This window comes from Podarcis vaucheri (assembly GCF_965113315.1).
Source record: "Podarcis vaucheri genome assembly, chromosome: 14".
NCBI classification, from domain to species: Eukaryota; Metazoa; Chordata; class Lepidosauria; order Squamata; family Lacertidae; genus Podarcis; species Podarcis vaucheri.
In genome coordinates this window covers 30,487,136-30,506,764 of record NC_138752.1, presented here as the reverse complement: position 1 = coordinate 30,506,764, position 19,629 = coordinate 30,487,136, and the positions used below count along the sequence as shown (strand labels likewise).

The 19,629-nt window shown below is 47.7% G+C and overlaps 1 protein-coding gene across 1 annotated transcript; it reads left to right on the top strand.

Moving 5' to 3' along the window:
* The first annotated feature begins 828 nt into the window (after positions 1–828).
* Positions 829–18,330, top strand: GGA2 (golgi associated, gamma adaptin ear containing, ARF binding protein 2). Its single transcript, XM_082199370.1, has 15 exons — positions 829–939; positions 3,698–3,782; positions 5,048–5,123; positions 6,230–6,328; positions 7,127–7,250; positions 8,131–8,234; positions 8,669–8,749; positions 9,789–9,935; positions 10,602–10,683; positions 11,458–11,562; positions 12,987–13,157; positions 14,196–14,339; positions 15,990–16,159; positions 16,913–17,023; positions 17,629–18,330. Exons 1-15 carry the CDS (start codon positions 897–899, stop codon positions 17,737–17,739), a joined length of 1,653 nt encoding a protein of 550 aa, XP_082055496.1. The 5' UTR covers positions 829–896; the 3' UTR covers positions 17,740–18,330.
* Positions 18,331–19,629: the final 1,299 nt, after the last annotated feature.

Sequence of the window (19,629 nt, the reverse complement as noted above, 5' to 3'; positions counted from 1 at the left end):
TAAATGTGCATTTAAGGTAATTGTTAATAAAATGTGCAATCTATTAAGTTTGAATTGTATTGCATTATTATCTTCCTCGGGGTGGTGATAACCACTATTCTGACTATAGAGATGCTTTTCATAGGGCAGAGGGTACTGAGGATGAGTTTATGTGACCACGAGGTCCAAAATAGCTTAGGAACCACTGAGCTAAAGGCAAACATTTCCAAAAACAAACAAATTCAAATCCTTAGAAGAGCCTCACCTCCATTAGGCCAACCCAAATGTTGCAAAGGAGTGGCAAACTTTTTCCCACTTCCAGCCTAACAAGAACTTTGTTGTAATACGGATTATCGTTATTTTTCTTGTGGGCTGGAGGCTTTGGTTTTTAATTGTGCTTTTCCAACCTGATGTGAACACTAATCCATTTTGAGTCTATCATTTTAACTTCTCGAAAGTTTTACATTATTGCTGTTCATTTTTCTTACTGATAATTTTGTTGGTTTTTTTGTAAACCACTTTAAGCTGTTTTCTTTTAAAGCGATGTATAAATCTATCTGCCCCCTGTCCCCTCTCCCCTTATGATCCCCTTGCCCCCACCCCCGCCAATGTTTTGCCCCTGGCCGAGCTGGCCAAGGCGCGGAGCCCCCGGGGAGAGGCTGCTCTGGGTGGCTGCCCGGCCCCTCCCGGCGGCTGCTGGTGCGCTTTTCCCCGGCGGGGCTTCAGTGCCAGGCCCGGGGCTACTCCTGGCCTCCGCCTGTTGCTGCCCAGCGCCGGGCGCGGAGGCGGCGCTCCGGCTGCCTCTCCCCGCCCCGGGCGGGCGCCGAGGCGGGGTCTGGGCGCCGGAGGGTCGTCCCACCCGGGGCTGGGCGTGCCGGGCCAATTTTCTGCCCGGCCGAGGAAGAGGGAGGCAGGCCATGGCGCGGGCGGCTCCTCCGGGCGCGCTGGAGCTGCTGCTGCGTGAGTGTGGGGAGGAGAGGGAGGGCGCTCTGCACGCGCTCAAAGGCTACGGCGCCTGGCTGGGCGCCTCTCCGGGCTGAGTTCCGCGGAGCTTGGCTCCTTGACTCCTGAGACGCGGGAGGTGGAAGAAGGACACCCCCCACCCGGCCGGGCCGGCCCTTCGCTCCCAAATCTGGCATATGAGCCTGGAGGGGGTGTCTTGGAAAGCGCTCTCCCCTGGGAGCTTTTCTTGCAAACCACCTGAAGCGTCAAACGGTGCAACTCGGAAGCGGTTTTGCGCCAGGCGGCTTAAACTGGCCCCCTTCGGCAAGACGGAGTCAAAGTGGCTGCGTGTTTTTTCAACCCAGACTGGGGGACCCTGAAAGGCAACAGTTTTGCCTTCCGATCCCCCCCCCCCCCCGTCAAAGCTGTTTGGATATTCCTTTCATTCAATGTTGCCGTCTCTCTCTCTTTTTCATTTGAGGGCAGATAATTTGGGGATCTTCTAGTTTCGTCATGTTTGAGGTACTTCTTGCCTCCTGGACTTAATAACCTGATATTTTGCCATAATTTTTTTTTTTGTTCGATCCCCACTCTTGACTCAGGTGGGCTTAGTCAGACTTAAATACTACATAATTCTCCTTTCTTTTTAAACCTTTTTTTTATTATTCAGACAGGCCTTTACAAAATGATGTTTTGTTTTAATCAATCAGTGTCTATTGATATTCACTGATAAATTTTAACCAGGTTTTTATGGCCATTTGTTGATTTTTATAACTTTATATGTTGTACTCCACCTTGCTGTGTGTTTTCCCTCCCTGAAAGTGTGGATTAAAAATTCATAAATAAATAAATAATGTAAGATTTTTTTTTATTGGCCCATTATCCTCACTGCTTTTATTCATGGGCAATTTCTTACTGCTCTTGCTCAAAGTTAAAGACATATGAAGAGCCTTTTTGGAATCTGGCCCAAAGCCCATCTGGGCTGGCATCCTGTTCTCACAGTTACCAACAAGATGCCCATGGGAAGCTAGCAAAGCAAGCAGACCTGGGCACAAGGGCACTTTTCCCTCCTGTGGCTTCCAGCAACTGGCATTCACATGCATTGCTGCCTCTGACTAGTTTCTGCAAATAAGAGTAACTCCTTGTTTAGTTTTTTTAAAAAATATATAAAAACAAGAGTACACATTCCCAGTTAATTCTGGCTTCAGGGCTGTCTGTTGTATAAATGCTCCCATAAATCAAATGCCTTCATTACAGAAAAAAGGATTATTTTCTCACTCTATAAAAAGCTTTCTCTGAAGCAAGGAAAAAAACCCAGTAATTTTTTCTGTTCTGATTTGAGCCAGCAGTAATCTGATGCAATCTGACGTTTTCCTGCCAGGCATGAAAATGCATCTGATCAACGCCTGTATATTTATCAGTCAATTTGCCAATGCAGTAGATAGCATTTCAAAATTCTGCTGGAGAGAACTGGTGGAAAGAACATTCTCCATCCTCTTTACAGCTCATCCTCTTTACACCTGGATTTCCCTTCCTAATTAAAGAACCTGACCATTCATTTGTTAACTGTGCAATCCTATATGTGTCTACTCAAAAGTAAGTCCTGTTGAGTTCAATAGGGTTAGTCCCAGGTGAGTAGTTCTAGGATTGCAGCCTAAATAAGTGCAATGGTTTCATTTTTCTTTCAATAGCTTGGTTTTTGTCAGCTGAACAGAATTATTAAGCATCATTCTCTCTTTTGAGGATATTGCAACAATTTCCAACTTCTCTTAAAAATCTGCAGTCTTCAAAACTCTCAGAAACAAAAGATTTCTAAGAAGATACACTCTGCCCCCAGTTTGTCTCTTTCTTTCATAGCAAACCTGGTCTTGTTTCTTTTTTCTAACTAAAAGGTTGGATCTTCCCTGTTGTTTCTTGGCTGCCAACAAAGCTAAAAAATGTAAACACACACACACAAAAAAACCTCAGTTTATTCTTTGTTTTATCAGTGGACATATCTAAAGCTTTTAAAATCTCCATCCAATATTATCTCATCCTCTTCAAAGTATCTAATTTCTTTTTAACAAAGGCCTTCCTTTCTGTGTACCATTTACTTTACAGTTGTTTTCATCCTCCCACTTGATACTTTTAACACAAATTTCCCATCAGTATCTATTTTTATTAATATTTACTGAATTCATGCCTCGCCTTTCCTCCCCAAGGAGCCCAGGCTAGTAAACAGATACACAATTTGAAAACGAAAGCAAAAATGGATTAAAACATTCTAAGAGCAGTTGCAACTTAAAACATCCTAAAGCAGTTAAAAATAGTCTAAAAGCAATTACAATCAATAACATTCTTCCATTCACTGATCTCAGAGTTTCGAGGAACAGCCACCAACAGATGCGCAGGTAAACAAGAATGTTTTCAGGTTCCTCTTGAAAGTTGCTAGCAATGGAGACAGGCACACCTCACTAGGGAAGACATTGCACAACTGGGGAGCCACCACTAAAAAGGCCCCTATCTGGTGACTATTTCTTCCTCTCCTTCCTAGCTTATTTTCTAAATACACTGCAGCCCCTTTAGATATGGTTGCCTGGGGGAGAGGACTAGGCTGCCTCCCCAGCATAAAGCCATTTCACTTTCTGCTCCCTTTCTCTTTTCTGTGTCCTTTCCCTGGCAACAGAGCAGGGCTGGGGCTGGATAGCAGGCAACATCTGGGGCTGATCAGACACTGGTGTTTTGCCCAGCTGTGCTGCACTGTTGTGACTCTTCCCAACCTTGTCTTCCATGGCAGACAAAGCCACAGATCCCAGTAACTCCGAGGAAAACTGGGAATGTATCCAGAGGTTTAGCGACCAGGTCAACGCAGATGCTGACAGGTAAGGCTGCACTGGGTGAGGAGAACCTTTTGCTCTAGGCCACTTCCAGCTCGAGGTGGATGTGGAAGTTGGCAAAGGTTTTGTCTTGAGCGTGGAGAGATGGTAAGAGCTTGTGTTACCCCAAAGTTCTGTTTGCTACCCTTTGTCCATGTGCAGAGGCACTGCAGCAGGGCAGATTGTGGGAGATTCCCAGGCAGAGCAGGAGGGGAGAGAGCGCCTCTGTCCTCTTCTTGCGGTGTGTGGTCAGATTCTGGCCTGCAGTTGTTTCGTTGTGTGTGGGTTGCTTGTGTTTCCTTGCCCAGGAATCCCTTGAGCCTTGGGCACTGTTTGCTGAAAGCAAACGAATTCTTGAGAGCTTTTGCATCTCCTAAAACATAGCAGCTGATTGAAACTTGAATGTCTGGCAATGTTCCTTGACTGGGGATGGGCTTGGAACAAACCTCAGCTCTCTTTCTGCCACAATTTCTGCTCATTCCATCCTTTTCTTGCGTGGCATTTTATGTCATGCCAAGAGTGTGCTTGAGCTCCTTTGGTGGAGATGATCTCTTGTTTCTTGAGGAGCAGTTTCGCTTCTTGTGGCTCAAGCACCTATCTGCTTTCTTTTGCAGTTGTTTCTGGTCAAACAGGTTCAGCTGGCTTCTTCTATATTGCTTAAAAAGCCTGTACAACCTGTTGGCAAGGTGCCAGACTGGAGCATGTCTAGCCATCACGAGCAGCAGTGATCACTCTTACAAATCACGTTCAACACTCTCAGAGAAGAAACAACGAGTGGTTTACCTCCACTCCTCAGCTACTTTCCTGTAGAGACTGAGAAAACCCCCAAATAACAGGGTTCAGCAGATATTACCCTAAAATGTCATGCAGTTGGAAGTGGCAGGTGTCAGCTGCCTATGAGATATCCCTGGATCTTGTGTGGCAAAAGCAGAGAGCTGGTCTTGGGTGCAGAAGTACAGCTCTTCTCTTGCCCATCACTGAGCAAACTGCCCTCTTCCTCTTGAAAACATAGGAAACTGCCTTGTGCTAGCTCAGGATTGTGTGCATGCTGACTGGCAGCTGCGGCTCTCCAAGTTTTTCAGGCAGGGAGTATTTCCCCCCAGCCCTTCCTGGACCTTCTGCATGCCAAGCAGATGCTCTCCCATTGAGCTTTGCCCCCCCCCCCCCCGACAGCAATAGCCACCTGCCTCCTCTGGTTGTTGTGAAGGTGAATTCAAGAATGATTTCAGGGACTATGGCATGACTGCTTTTCTTTTTTACCTCTCTCTCAGCATTGCTGCAGCTCTGAAGTTGCTGGAACATAAGATCCAGTCGCCGCAGGAGGCAGAGGCTCTGCATGCGCTAACCGTAAGTGTACCAGGGCCTGAAAATCCTGGGTTCAAATTCCCACTTGGACATGAAGGGTGACCTTGGGTCTGCCTCTCGGACCCATAACTGGTTTGTTGAGGGGATTAAATAAGAAGAGGGAGAACTGTACTTGCTCTCCTTGGAGAAAAAGGTGGGATTATAAATGCAATAAATAAGTGTGAGCATCCTGCAGCCCAGTGTGTCCTGCGGTATCCTGGACACAGGGATATTGTGCATGCAAGGCCTTGCATTTCCTCTTTGGAGTCCGGACTTCTTGTTCCCCCATTTGTTGTGTGGACAGAGCAGCTGCTGCTGAGCATCTGGGTTGAGAATTCTGCCGTTTGGTGGTTCTTTTTTTCCTCTTTTTGAGGGGGAGCTTCCTGCTCTTGTAGCTTGTCACATTTGCGTTACACAACCTTCGTCCACCCCCCATCCCAGTCAGTCTCAGCCTGATTGAGTCCACCTTCTCCTACCTCATTTGCTCACTGAGCTATGCCTGACAACTGGCACTGCTTGGAACACCTTCCCTGCTTATTCTGAACAACCTGTTAGCTTAGGCTTGGAATCAGTTCTCAGTGCCAGGGGTCAGTTGTGGCCAGTGTGAAGTTATTAAAAATGCAGCGTCTGTGAGCATGTGCAGAGTATTTTTCTCCTTCCTGAAATCCCCATATCGAGAGGAGCAAGGGCAGATATGGATTTTAACCAACCCAGAGTCTCTCTGCCAGCCTTCATCAACCTAGTGACTGACCTATAGGTGTTTTGGACTATAGATTCTGCCACAGCTGCAGCTGATAGGAATTGCAGTCCAAAACATCTGGAGAGCACCCAGCCAGTGATGGCTGCCCTTTGCACTTCTATCTGGAGTTAAGAAGACTCGGAGAAAGTAGCACCTCCCCCTCCCTGCACCCCTGGGTCTCCTTTTCTGCTGCCTTTACCTAGAGAAAGTTACCTGGCTCTGTTTTCTGCACCTTGTGTTGTCACCTTGAATGGCTTGGTGACCCCACTGCTGAATGACAAGGCTGGCGTGATGGGGTCTTGGGGGCTCCCTGTGGATTTGCCTGCTCTTTTAGGATCAAGGTTTGTGTTTGCCTCTTTCCCCCTACGAGGTCTTGGAGATGTGTGTGAACAACTGCGGAGAGAATTTCCATCATGAAATGGGGAAGTTCCGATTTCTGAACGGTCTCATCAAGGTCCTTTCTCCCAAGGTAAGTGCCCAGGCAGGTGAAGCTCAGAAATTCATAGTGTTGGTGCTGATCTTTAAAGCCCTAAACGGCCTTGGCCCAGTATACCTGAAGGAGTATCTCCACCCCCATCGTTCAGCCCAGACACTGAGGTCCAGCTCCGAGGGCCTTCTGGTGGTTCCCTCACTGTGAAAAGTGAAGTTACAAGGAACCAGGCAGGCGGTCTTCTCGGTAGTGGCGCCTGTCCTGTGGAATACCCTCCCATCAGATGTCAAGGAAATAAACAACTATCTGACTTTTAGAAGACATCTGAAGGCAGCCCTGTTTACGGAAGTTTTTAATGTTTGATGTTTCATTGTGTTTTTAATATTCTATTAGGAACAGCCCAGAGTGGTTGGGGAAACCCAGCCAGATGGGCAGGGTATAAATAATAAATTATTATTATTATTATATAGAAAAAGAAGCCCAGAAGGGAGGAGGCCCTTGTCAGAAAAGGGGTGGCTGGGAGGTCCCTTCAGAAGGTCCTCCTCAGAGTCCTAAAGGTCAAGATAAAGTTGGGGTTGTGTGTGGTTATTTTTAAAAGAGGGGTGGTTTCTGTACTTTCAGCAACATCTGCAGGGCCACTGGTTATCCTGTTCCCACTGTTAAGGGTACAGGTTCGTCCTTTGAAGGCAGAAAACATCTGAAATGTACAAGGATTTATTTTGAGTGGGTGGGAGTACAAGATGCGGGCACAGTCTTGCTTTGTGAGGAGCCGGGGACTCCCCAAGGTGGTGGTCTTTCTTCTTCTGGTTCCAACCATCTTTACTTTGGGCTTCCCAGTATCTCGGAGAGTGGTCGACGGACAGAGTCAAATCCCGCATCGTCGAGCTGCTGTTCAGTTGGATGGTGTGGTTTCCTCAGGAAGTGAAAATCCGCGACGCTTATCAAATGTTGAAGAAACAAGGTCTCCATTTAGCTGGTTCTTCTGTCTGTGTTCTCCCCCACCTCCTTCCCATCTCAAAGTCACATGGTCTTAAACCACAAGCCTGCTGACCAAAATGCTTCTAACACTCTTTTCCCTCACGAGGTTTTTCCGTGAGAAAGCAGAACAAAGTATTTTTCTTCCTGGGACCGCAAAAAAAGGGTTGCGTAGCTGGTGTTTACCTCTCTTATCTCTTTTAAACTACTTACTCTGGTGGGTCTATTTATTTATTGCCCTTGTATCTCCCCTTTTTCTTCCAAGAAGCTCAAGTTGGCCTTCATGGTTCTCCTCATTTATTCCTCACAACAACCATGTGAGGTAGCTAAGGCTGAGAAGTGGTGACTGCCGAAGGTCACAGCTATTCAGCTTCATGGCCAAGTGGGGAGGTTTGAACCCTGGTCTCCCAGGTTTTAGTCCGGCACCTTTTTTGGGCCAATTAATTTTTATTCATTTTCAAATTTATAAAACAACATAACCAAATTTAATTTAATTTAAATACCTTCCCCCCAAACTGTTTTCCCATTCTCAGATATATTCAAATTCATCCCCTTTAACATACTGCTTGTTTCACAGATTCCTCTGTAATGATCATCCTTTTAAAAAAACAAATTCTACTCCGACACTCTTAATCCAAAAGTTTTTGTGGTAGAATCTGAAGCCTTGCAGATGACAAATTGCAGGCGGTTTAAGGCCAGCTTTCGCTCCTTTGCTTTCAATTTTTAGTTTCTTGCATTTTGAATCTCTGAATTCCAGGCTCGGGCAACTAGCTTTAAATGCCTTTTCTGCTGTGATTTGTCACTTTAAATGGCCCCTAAGCATCCTTAAACTGTGGGTGTGCCAATACTGCAAAGCTTTATTTCAGGGATCGTCAAACAAGACCCCAAACTACCGGAAGACAAAATTCTGCCACCACCTTCTCCACGGCCGGCTAGCTCCATTTTTGATGCTGATGATGAGAAATCCAAGGTAACCTGCTCCTCCTTGTGGTCAAGCTGGACGCTGCACTATTGCTCACGTTAATAACGGACTTGGGTAGTGGGTGCCGACAGGGTGACCCACGGGGGGCCGCTGACAAGCCTGTTGGGGATTGAATCAAGGACCTTCTGCATGCAAAGCAGACTTTTGTCCCCTGAGCCTACAGCCCTTCCCTTATTTTTTAAAAAAATATCCTGGTTATAAAACTTTATTCTGAGAAATGCTGCTTTTTCCATGCAAAATCAGACCACCTGAAAGCCTTGTTGGTATATATTCAAAGCAGCACTTTTTAAAAAAAGTAGGAGTCTCCCCCCCCCTTTATTTTTCTTTGCTCCTGAACAGCTTTGCTTGAGACGAAGTGTGCCATTGACTGTGCGGCGATGCTTCTGGCCTGGTCCTCACCTTCTCCCCTCCCCTCTCCTCAGCTTTTAACAAGGCTCCTGAAAAGCAAAAACCCAGAAGACCTTCAGGCAGCAAACAGGCTGATCAAAGGGATGATCAGAGAGGTAGGCCTTCTCTCTGCCATTTCCCCCCATTGTCTGGCATCTTCTGGTGCCAGAGGGCTCCATGCTTATGGAGAAGCCAGTGTCGTGTAATGGTTAGAGTGCTGGACTATGACCTGGAAGAGACCAGGGTTCTAATCCCCCCTCAGCCATGAAGCTCACTGGATGTGACTTAGGGCCAATTACTGCATTATTATTATTATTATTATTATTATTATTATTATTATTATTATTACCCCACTCATCTGACTGGGTTGCCTCTGGGTGGCTTCCAACAAATATAAAAACTTTCAGATGTCTTCTTAAAGTTGTATAGTTACTTAACTCCTTGACATCTGATGGGAAGGCATGCCACAAGGTGGGTGCAACTACCAAGAAGGCCCTCTGCCTGGTTCCTTGTAACTTCACTCCTTGCGGCCTCACCTACCTCACAGAGTTGTTGTTGTTAAGTTGTGGGTGAACATATCAGATGACACAGCGATTCTTCAAACAGCTCTTGTTTATTCACAGGCCAGGACAGAACTGAACTGAAGGGTTCAGTCAGCCTGCTTATATAGAGCTCCAGTACAATGTAACTGTAACAATTTTCTAAAACTATCCAATCACTGAACGTCACTTTCGATCCCTTATTTGCATAGCTATCTACAGTATCCCCCTGCTGGCCCAGGGTGAGAACTTCAGTACATAACAGTTGTGGTGATTAAATCAAGTGCAAGAGAACCGTTTATGAATAGGGGGGAGAATCCTTGAGCTCCTTGGAGAGAAAAAGATATAAAGGCAACAAATAAAGAAATGCAAGCACACAGATTCGCAGGTTGTCGTCTTCAAACTTTCTCTGGTTTGCTTTTCTAGGGCTCAGTTTATTATCTGACCTTGGTATGAGAGGCACAAGCTGAGGCTGCTAATTGCTTCGGGAAAATGCCTTGCGACCTAGAATCATAGAGTCACAGAAATGTAGAGTTGGAATAAGGGTCCCAGGGGTCATCTGGCCCCACCCTCTGCAACACAGCTAAAGAATCTGAGTGTGTTTGGCCCATTGCAGGAGCAGGAGAAATCGGCCAAGGTCTCCAGGCGACTGAACGCTCTGAAGGAAGCCCACAGCAGCGCAGAGGCATTGGAGGAGATGCTGAGAAGCTGGCAAGAAAGCAAGGGAGCCGGGACCCCCACGTCAACCCTGGAGCTCCTGCAGGTAAATCCTGCTCTCTCCCTCCCCCCCCCTTGGGGAACACCTCTGAAGTCCAGGCATGGAAGGTACAGCAGCTAGCATGCTCTGTAAGGCTTTTCTCCAGGGCAGCCCCATATGCTCCAGGACCTCCCTCTGCCTGGCCATGGGGAGGGGGCTCTTGAGGACAATGGTGGGGCCTCTGCAGTATGCATAGGTTGACTCATTTGTCACCAGGGGGGAGAGAGGACCTCTGTTTTCACATTCCTTCCCACAATTCTCAATGAATACCACTTGCTGGGAATCACACAAGGTGGAATAGCACTGCCATTGGTGCACTCAGGTCCTGTCTGCGGGCTTCCCATTGTGGCATTTTGTTGGCCTCCTTGGTGAGGAGAGGATGTTGGGCTCGATGGACCTCTGGCTGCAAGGGTTTTTCTGATGTTCTTTGGTTGTATATGTACCCCTCTGGCTAGAAAGATGGACTGGGCTTAACTGAATTCTGGGGGCCTAGAATTTGCCCTGAGACACGTAGCGGAATATTAGAATAACATGATGAATAAAGTTCCTCTGAGCATGTGTGGTGTGCTTTCCTCCTCCCCTCGGGCCACAGCTGGGGTGGGGTGGGGCTGGGGCAGCTGGGCTGTGAGGCTGAGGCAGTGGCACTTCCACTCTGGCTGTGTCCTTCCACAGGCCACGTTTGCCAAGTGCGAGAGGCTGAAGCCGCTGCTCTTCCGTGTGGCCAGCGAGACGGTGGAAGATGAGGAGGCTCTGGGTAAGAACGGGAACGACAAACAAGGGAAGGGCTGGGCAGGGGTGTGTGTGTAGAGAGAGGGATGTTATAGAGGCCCAAGAAATGCAGTTTTGTCCTGGCTGAGAAGGGAACAGCTGTCCCCTATTCTCTCTACCCTCAAATTAGGAAACTGCTGGATTTGAAATCACTTTTATTTATTTTTTTGTATTTAATTTTTATTAAGTTTTCTGTTTTACAGTTTAAGATACTCATTTTACATCCTTAAGATATCAGTGACTTCCCTTCTCTTTCCATGGTTCATTTTACATATCATAAATCCCTGCATATTTTACAAAAACTATACCGTTCAGTATTCCATTGTTGCATCCATCAAAACTTATTTACACTGTTGAATTTATCTTAATGCTGCCAACATTTTCAGCTGTACATCATTATTTCCCATATATTCAACAAACGTTTTCCAATCTTCTTTAAACATATGTTCTTCTTGTTCTCTTATTCTATTTGTTAAGTCTGCGAGTTGTGCATATTCTGTCAACTTAAGTTGCCATTCTTCTTTAGTTGGGACCTCACTCGTTTTCCATTTTGGGGTGAAATCAATTTTATTAGATGTGTGTTTTGTTAGCCCTGAGAATTAGAATTCCAGGGTTTTAATTTGTTAACAGGGGTAACTTAATTTTTTTTTAATGCTAATAATACAAAACACATGGAACAAAGCAGCCCCCACCCTGCAAATAACAATTGTTTTCTTGTAATTGTTGAGTGAAGCCCGTGGCGCTCTTGTTGCTTCTGTAGGGGAGGTTCTGCAGGCAAGTGACAGGCTCACGCGGGCGCTGTGCTTTTACAAGGACGTTGTGGGCACCGCTGGGGATTCTGGGACCAGCTCTGGCGATGCTGCTGGTAGGTCAAGGTTGGCAAGGCTGTCCCTGTCTTGTAAAGGGTCTGGGGGAGGCCCTGCTTGCAGTGAAGCCAAGGGGCAGATTGAGATGGGCTAGGGTGAATCATAGTAGAGTTGGAAGGGGACCACATCTTGTCCAGCCATCTGCAATGCAGGAACATTTTGCCTAATGTGGGACTCGAACCCACTACCCTGAGATTAAGAGTCCCATGCCCTACTGAGCTATCATACAGGTGCCTTTTTGTTCTTCAGAGTTGTTGGGTAGGGATTTAAAGAGGGGGGTGAGGACGTGGCTTCGAGAAGGAAGGAAAAAAGGAGGGTCAGAAGGGCAAGCAGAAAACTGCACCAGGTGACTACTTCGCTTTGCGAACCACAAACTGCAGCTTTTTAAAAAGCTGCCAGCTTTTTAAGTCTTTGCTTTGAAGCACCACAGTAAATGAAAACATTCTGCTCTGCAGGTCAGAATAGTCAGGGAGCACTTTGGGAAGCTTTGCTAAACCAGAGCAGGTAGCCAGCCTACAGTTTCAAAAGCCTGACACAGTTTGCTGGTTTCCTTGCTTGTTTAGCAAGGCTGAAGTTATGCTAACTTGCTCCCAAGAGAACGGATTTGTGTCAGAAGCATTTTGCTTTGAGTGGTGGATATTAGTTTAGTTCTTGGCTGTCTGCCTTACCCAGTAATAGACAGGTGAAATGCAAGCCCGGTAGAGTTGGGGTGGGGGGAGAGGAAGGGAGTCCCACCTTTGTGTTGGGAGAACTGCTGGCAACAATCTGAAATTGTGGGTGGAAGATCTTCCCTTTCCCCAGCGTTCTTTACCAGCTGAGCCTCCTTGGGATGGCCATCTACTTTGTTTAAAAAACAAATCTTGCTTTCATTTAAAGCCCTATACGGCCTTTAAAGCCCTATACGGCCTAGGACCCTCATACCTACGGGACCGCCTCTCCTGTTACGTCCCACGGAGGACCTTACGGTCTTCAAATAAAAACATCTTGGGAGATCCCGGGCCACAGGGAGGTTAGACTGGCCTCAACCAGAACCAGGGCTTTTTCGGCTGTGGCCCCGATCTGGTGGAATGCTCTGTCACAAGAGACTAGGGCTCTGCGGGACTTGACATCATTCCGCAGGGCCTGCAAGACAGAGCTGTTCCACCAGGCCTTTGGCCAAGGCACAGCCTGACTCTCTCCTTCGGTAATCCTCATAGAACTCTAGCCCAATGATTGCCATTAATTTGATTTTGAATTGATTTTAGAATGCATTTCAATTAATTGATTGTGATTTTATGTAAATTGTATTACTTTTATTGTTGTTAGCCGCTCTGAGCCCGGCTTCGGCTGGGGAGGGCGGGATATAAATAATTTATTATTATTATTGTTATTGTTATTATTATTATTGTTATTATTATTATTATTATTATTATTATTATTTCAGCTGGACCTCAGCCCCTTCCAGACGCTGCAAGCAGCCTCACCCTCATCGACCTCTCTGAGCTGGGTGCTGGATGCCAGGCTCCCTTGCAAGAGAACGCAAAGACAGAGCCTTTTCTGGAGAGGCTCCTCTCCTCCTCTTCTACCCACTCACTGGATGAGGAGCTGATGTTAGGTTGGTGTCTTGGACTTGAGTTCTCAGCGGCTGCATCTTCCCTGATGTAGAAAGCCTGCTTTCTGGCTTCCTGTGGTTGGGAAGGGCCTGTAAGAGGAGAGTATTTGAGGAGGACAAGAGTTGTATTCAGTGTTTGCCCTACTTAGAGTAAACCCATTGAAATTAATGGACTTAGCTTTTACGCAGGGTAGACCCTGGCCATGACTAACTTGAGCTCAGAGTGGGTCTACTCTGGGTAAAATATTATTATTATTATTAATATGTTATGTATTATATTCCACCTTTCCTCCAACTAGCCCAAGGTGGTGTACATAGTTCTCCCCAGTGCTATTTTTCTAGAAAAAGAGGTGCCAGAACTCACCATGAATGCCTCCCTGGTTCTCTTATAATGGTACCTGAGAGGTGCTGGAACTCAGTTCCGGAGAGTTCCGTCCGAAACAAAAAAATCCCTGCCTCTCCCACTTTCTAGTGCAACACTAACCACTCCACCACACTGGTTCTGAATATGATTGAATGCAACTCTATGTGTTTTCCAGACCAGGACATAACAAGCTGTTGTTGGCTCCATGTTTTCAACACCGCTTTATGATTTCCATCATGCTTTAGACTCTGTTTTTGTACACTGCTGTGGAACCATTTCCAAACCCTAAAATAAATAAATCCATTAGAACTGTCCTTGCTATAGTCGCCCTGTTTCCTTCCGGTGAGGTCTTCCGAGCCCCCCAGGGAGAGCCAGCTATGAGAAAACCAGGCCAGGGGCCTCAAGAGCCATCCTCCTTCTCCTGGGCTGGTGAAAGGAAGAGTAGTGGGTCTGAGCTGCTTGCACCCTTGTTAGCTTCAGATCCCACTGTGCATCCTGGACCAGGGTCTTCATGGATGACCAAAGCTGGAGGAGGAGCCTTTGGGGATGTTGCTGCAGCATTAGCATCTAAGCAAGAGGCAACCAGGGCGTGGGGAGAGGAGCTGCGGAAGGAAAGGGTTAGTTCCCTGCTGGGATAATGACATTGCCTCCAGGTTCCTGTGACTCTCTTTCCCCAGGTCTCCCCATCAGCCCGACGGCGGCGGCTCCTCCAGTCTCCAGCCAAATACCTGAAATGGCACCAGCACCTTTGCCGCCTTGCCCTGCGTCCTCCAGCAGCTCCTTGGCTAAGCTTTCAATTCCGCTGAGTTCCATTACTCTGAGTAAGTGCCAGGATGGCAGCTTTTCTTCACAGGGCAGGAGCTGAGCAGCTGCTCCCGATCTGGTGGTGGGATGTGGACTCTGGTGGGGCGACAGAGCCCCGTATAGGGTTTGGCTTTGCCCCTCTGTGAGGCTCTGTGGCTACCTATTGCCAACTGCAGTTGGCATGACAGCTATGGCCATTCCTGGACCGGGAAGGCTTGGCTGCAAGTAGTTCACACGCTGGCTACTTCCAGAGTAGATTACTGCAATGCACTCTGTGCGGGGCTTCCCTTGCGCCCGATTCAGAAGCTGCAGTTCGTGCAGAATTCTGCAGCACAATTGCTGATGGGAGTGAGGCTGTGTTAGGATTTAACGCTTGGGCTCAGATATCTATAATGGTTGCTTATTTGCTACTGGCCAGGCTCAAGGTGTTACACCATTAGTATACAAAGCCTCCAGTAATCTGGGACCATATTATACACCCTCTTGATTGATTTGATCTGCAGGACTGGCCCTGTTATAGGTGGCACACAATGCCCGTTCCACATTTTTTGGAAATTGGTCTCCTAGTGTGGCAGCACCTACACATGAGAACTCTCTGCCTCTCTACTCTTTTCAGCACCTGCCAAAAACATTTTTTAGACAAGCCTGATGTTTGGGATGCTGGTGTGTTTTCAGCTATATGGATGGTTTTAATTTTTTTGAATGCTGTAATTTGTTGTTGTCTAGTCGTGTCCGACTCTTCGTGACCCCATGGACCAGAGCACGCCAGGCACTCCTATCTTCCACTGCCTCCTGCAGTTTGGTCAAACTCATGCTGGTAGCTTCGAGAACACTGTCCAACCATCTCGTCCTCTGTCGTTCCCTTCTCCTCCTCAGTAGCATGTTGGACGCCTTCCGACCTGAGGGGCTCATCTACCAGCGTCATAACTTTTATATGCCTGTTGTCTTTGTCCATGGAGTTTTCTCGGCAGGGATACTGGAGTGGCTTGCCGGTTCCTGCTCCAGGTGGATCACGTTTGGTCAAAACTCTCCACTATGACCTGTCCATCTTGGATGGCCCTGCATGCCATAGTTCATAGCTTCTCTGAGTTATTCAAGCCCCGTCGCCACGGCAAGGCAGTGATCCATGCTGTAATAGTTTTTACTAATTACCTTACTGCCTTATTCTTTATGCAAACTGGGATGAAGATTTCAGCAATCAAGCAGTATATAAATTGTATGAAATAAATAAATGCTCCCCCCCTTTCCCTGCCCCTCCCTCTGGATCCTGGCATCCTCATCCTAGCCACCAGATTGCCTAAAGACAGTGGTACAGTATAGCTGGGATAGCTCAGTTGGTAGAGCAGGAGACTCTTAATCTCAGGGTCATGGGTTCAAGCCCCACATTGGGCAAAAGGTTCCTGCATTGCAGGGGGATGGACTAGATAACCCTCACGGTCCTTCCCAACTCTACAATTTTATGATTCTATCTGTTCTGGGTGTAGAAGGTCTCGAGTTCAGTTTCTAGTATCTCCCAAGTATGGCTGGTAGACACCTCTGCCTGAAATCCTGGAGGGTCCTTGCATTGTTGCCAGTCAATGTAGAGACAGTGCGGAGCTAGTTGACCCCAGTGGTCTCACTCTGTATAAGGCAGCTTCCCATGTTGTCTGTCTTCTTGCCCCCAACAGGCACGATCCCCCCGGTCACGGTCTATGAGGAGAAGGGCCTGAAAGCCATGCTCCACTTCTCCAGGGACCCGGTTCCTGGCCAACCAGCCACCAGGGTGCTGGTTCTCTCCCTGCTGAGCACTGCCCCTCACCCAGTCCAGGACATCGTCTTCCAGGCTGCTGTGCCCAAGGTGAGAGAAACTGGCTCTTAATCTAGGCAAGAGAGCTGTGCTCCTGATCAGCAGGATTCCTCCCTCCCTGTGGATTGTTTTATTTCATTAAGGAAGTTACATAGTGCCCTTCATTTATTTACTTATAAAAATATGTGTATGCCGCAGTGCCATAAATAATTTAACAAAGCGGGTTATAGCAATAAAAACATAAAGCAATACAATACAAGCCGTAACAAAAGTTAAAAAGCAGACACCAGTTAACCATTGTGAAGGAGCTATTCTTAATTGCCTGCACAGGTATGGCAGAATATAAAAGTTTTCAGCAGGCGTTAGATGGCCCCTGCTGAATCTCCAGTGGCAGAAGGTCCCACAGGACTTGGCCGACGATGCTAAAGGTTCCATTTCTTGCTGCTGTCAGGGAAGGGTGAGGCTTTTCCCACCTGTCAGTCACCTGATGTCACAAGGATCTTAGGCTTCCATACAGACCAGGCCAGCAGAAAACGTTTCTCTTCCAGCAGGTCTTTGGCCTGACCACTGTTTTTGTCACTTTTGCCTTGCCTTCCTGCTTTGCGGTATGAGGGTGTATTTTCCTTGGGGGTTTCAACTTGAAACAGAAAGAGGGGATAATTTATAAAATGTTGTGATTGATATGCTGCTGGGGCACTGGGGCATGGAGTTGTCCCAGCGACCCCACTTGGGCTGAGCTTGAGCCTGAGGAGAGCTCATCTTTCTTCCTCTCTCCCTCTCCTCTTCCTTGCTGCTGAATGATAGTCGATGGCCATCAAGCTGCAACCGGCCACAGGCTCCGAGCTGCCGGCCTTCAACCCACTCCTTCCCCCAACGGTGATATCTCAAGTTCTGCTTCTGGCCAACCCTCACCAGGTATGTGGCTGGATCAGGTTGGGGTGTGTGGTTTGGGCAGCAGACTGCCTAGCAGCAGCTGGGTGCCGGTGGCCCCTTTCTTTGGCTGCCTGTTCAGAATGTGAGGCAGGGCTGGGGAGCATCTGTGCTTGTTGGAATCCTATTGCCATCACCTCTGACCACTGGTCCTGCTGACTGAGATGTAGGGATGAGAATGTTAGAAGATGGGGATGGGGCAAGGCAAACTTCAGGAACATTTTGAAACTGATGAGGGTTCAGCTTCTCCTCAGAGTGTTGAATGGGAATTGTGTAAAGCCCATATCCAAGATAGGATCACAGCGCCTGCTTTTTGAAAGAAACAGATTTAGAAGCCTGCCGGAAGGAAGTTGGGGAAAAACAGAGAGGCCCATTTTAGGTCCATTGGCAGTATCCCCTTCCCCAGATTTATCGTGCTCTAGATAGGAGTGGAACGACCTCCACTACAGCTGAATTTGCCCTGGCAGGTTTGCGCCAGAGAGCGAACGGGCAAGAGTTTGGCTTTCTGCTTTAAAGAGGGGCCTGCCAGAAATTGCAGAGTGTCTATGTGTCTGTCTTTCCTCTTTATATCTTTTTTTTCCTGTCCCCAGGCTCCACTCCGACTGAGATACAGATTGTCCTTCGTCCAAAATGGGACACCTTGCATAGAAACTGGGGAGGTATCTGATTTTCCCCATGCAGAGTTATGGGGTGGGATTTAATGACTGCTTGCCCAGTGACTTCAGAAGATCCCCCAGAGCACCATCTTCATGGCCTCAGGGCACCGGGATGAGCCTCACCAGGGCCCAGACATTCAATGCCAATTAGGCTTTGGAGCAAGATACCTTCTTCTTCGCGTATACCAATCAGTACCTTTTTTAAAATGCAGCTATCTTTATATTCATTTGGACTATGTAAACAGTACTGGACACTTTCCCCTCCAATAATCTTGGAAGGGATCACTTAGTTTCTGAGGATGGTCCACATGAAAGCTATCCTCCCACCTGTTGGCTGAGCTGCTGTGATGTCATGGAATGTGTGCAACCCAATAGTCCATAGAATATTGATAATAAAGTTTTTTTCTGTTTCTAAGACACGAGTCAAAGGTAAACATGGAAAAAAACAACAACAGAATATACTGGCTAATTTCTGGCAAGAGGGTTGTTGGAAATAAAGAATTTGGGGCTGTGGAGGAAGCTGAAAAGCGGAGATGAAAGAGGGCCATGGGAATGACTAGAGGGAGCAAGATGTGACCAACAGAACACATGACGCAATGCACATGTGTGACAAACGCTTTTCTGTAGGCTGGATTTGTTTTACATTCCAAAGAGTGGTACCGTATTTTTCGCACCATAGGACGCACCGGACAATAGGACGCACTTTGTTTTAGAGGGGGGAGAACAAGAAAAAAAAAAATCTACCCCTCTCTGCCCAGCGCCCCTTCAGCGAAGCGGCAGGAGGCGCTGCGCAGAGAGGGGGAGAACTTTCCCCCTCTTGTTTTCACGCTCTAAAACAAGGTACCTTGGAAGCCTGAAGAGCGAGAGGGGTTGGTGTGCACTGACCCCTCTCGCTCTCCATGCTTCAGGTTCCTTTCGACCTGCTCTTTGGGGCTGGCGGGGGGAAGCCCACCACCAGCCCCAAAGAGCAGGTCAGGGAGCAGCGGAAAGGTGCAGCGGAGAGGCTCCTGCCATAGCCGCGCGTCACCTCTCCAGCCGGGAGAGGGTCGCGGGGGGCTTCTTTAGCCCCCCCGCGCGCTCTCCCGGCTGGAGAGGTGATGCGCGGCTATAGAGGCTCCTGCCATAGCCGCGCGTCACCTCTCCAGCCGGGAGAGGGTCGGTGGGCTATGGCGTCTTCGCTCCATAGGACGCACACACATTTCCCCTTCATTTTTGAAGGGGGAAAAGTGCGTCCTATAGAGCGAAAAATACAGTATCTTCCAAAGAGTTTGGCTTCCTGCTTTAAAGAGGGGCCTGCCTGAAATTGCAGAGTGCCTTGTGTGGATCAGTTTGCTATTGAGAGGATGGGAGGGGAGAAGGAACCTCTGCGTCTGCGTGGAGGACTCTCTTTCATTGGAGGTTTGAAAGAGGAGCCTGGATGGCCACCTGTCAAGGGTTCTTTGGTTGTGACTCTTGCATTGCAGGGGTTTGGACTGGATGACATTTCCAGATCCTTCTAGCTCTACAATTCTGATTCTATCTCTGCACCACCCATGCTCTACTGCTGCCAGCACAGAGCGCCTTGCCCAGAAGAGCTGCTGGCTAACATTAGTATAATTTATTACCCACCACCCTTCATCCTAAAGTCCCAGGTTCAGCTTATAACAATTAAAAGACAATGCTGAAAAGAGCTTAAGCCTTCTGCCCTGTGGGCTCGATCTGTGGCCTCCCTTAATGACACTCAATCAAAACATGTTGCCCTGGGTAGCTGCCTCTTGCCAAGAGGTCTAGAGAAAACTGGTTTGCATGCCTCTTCCTTTGAGCTAGTAGTGAGGCAGCAGCACCCTTGCTCCCCAGGGAGATGCTGCTGGTTGTGTGACTCCTTTTGCATTTAGGAGCAAGAACGCGGAGTGTGCATGACCTGGTTTTCCAAAGGTGTCAGTCTTCTCTGTGTCT

What these genes read in the sequence shown, in the direction of transcription:
- GGA2 (XM_082199370.1), top strand. Translation starts at nt 897, where the DNA reads ATGGCGCGGGCGGCTCCTCCGGGCGCGCTGGAGCTGCTGCTGC. An exon ending in TCAAATGTTGAAGAAACAAG is followed by an intron (nt 7,251 to 8,130) that starts GTCTCCATTTAG and finishes GCTTTATTTCAG; the next exon opens with GGATCGTCAAACAAGACCCC. An exon ending in CAGCTCTGGCGATGCTGCTG is followed by an intron (nt 11,563 to 12,986) that starts GTAGGTCAAGGT and finishes TTATTATTTCAG; the next exon opens with CTGGACCTCAGCCCCTTCCA.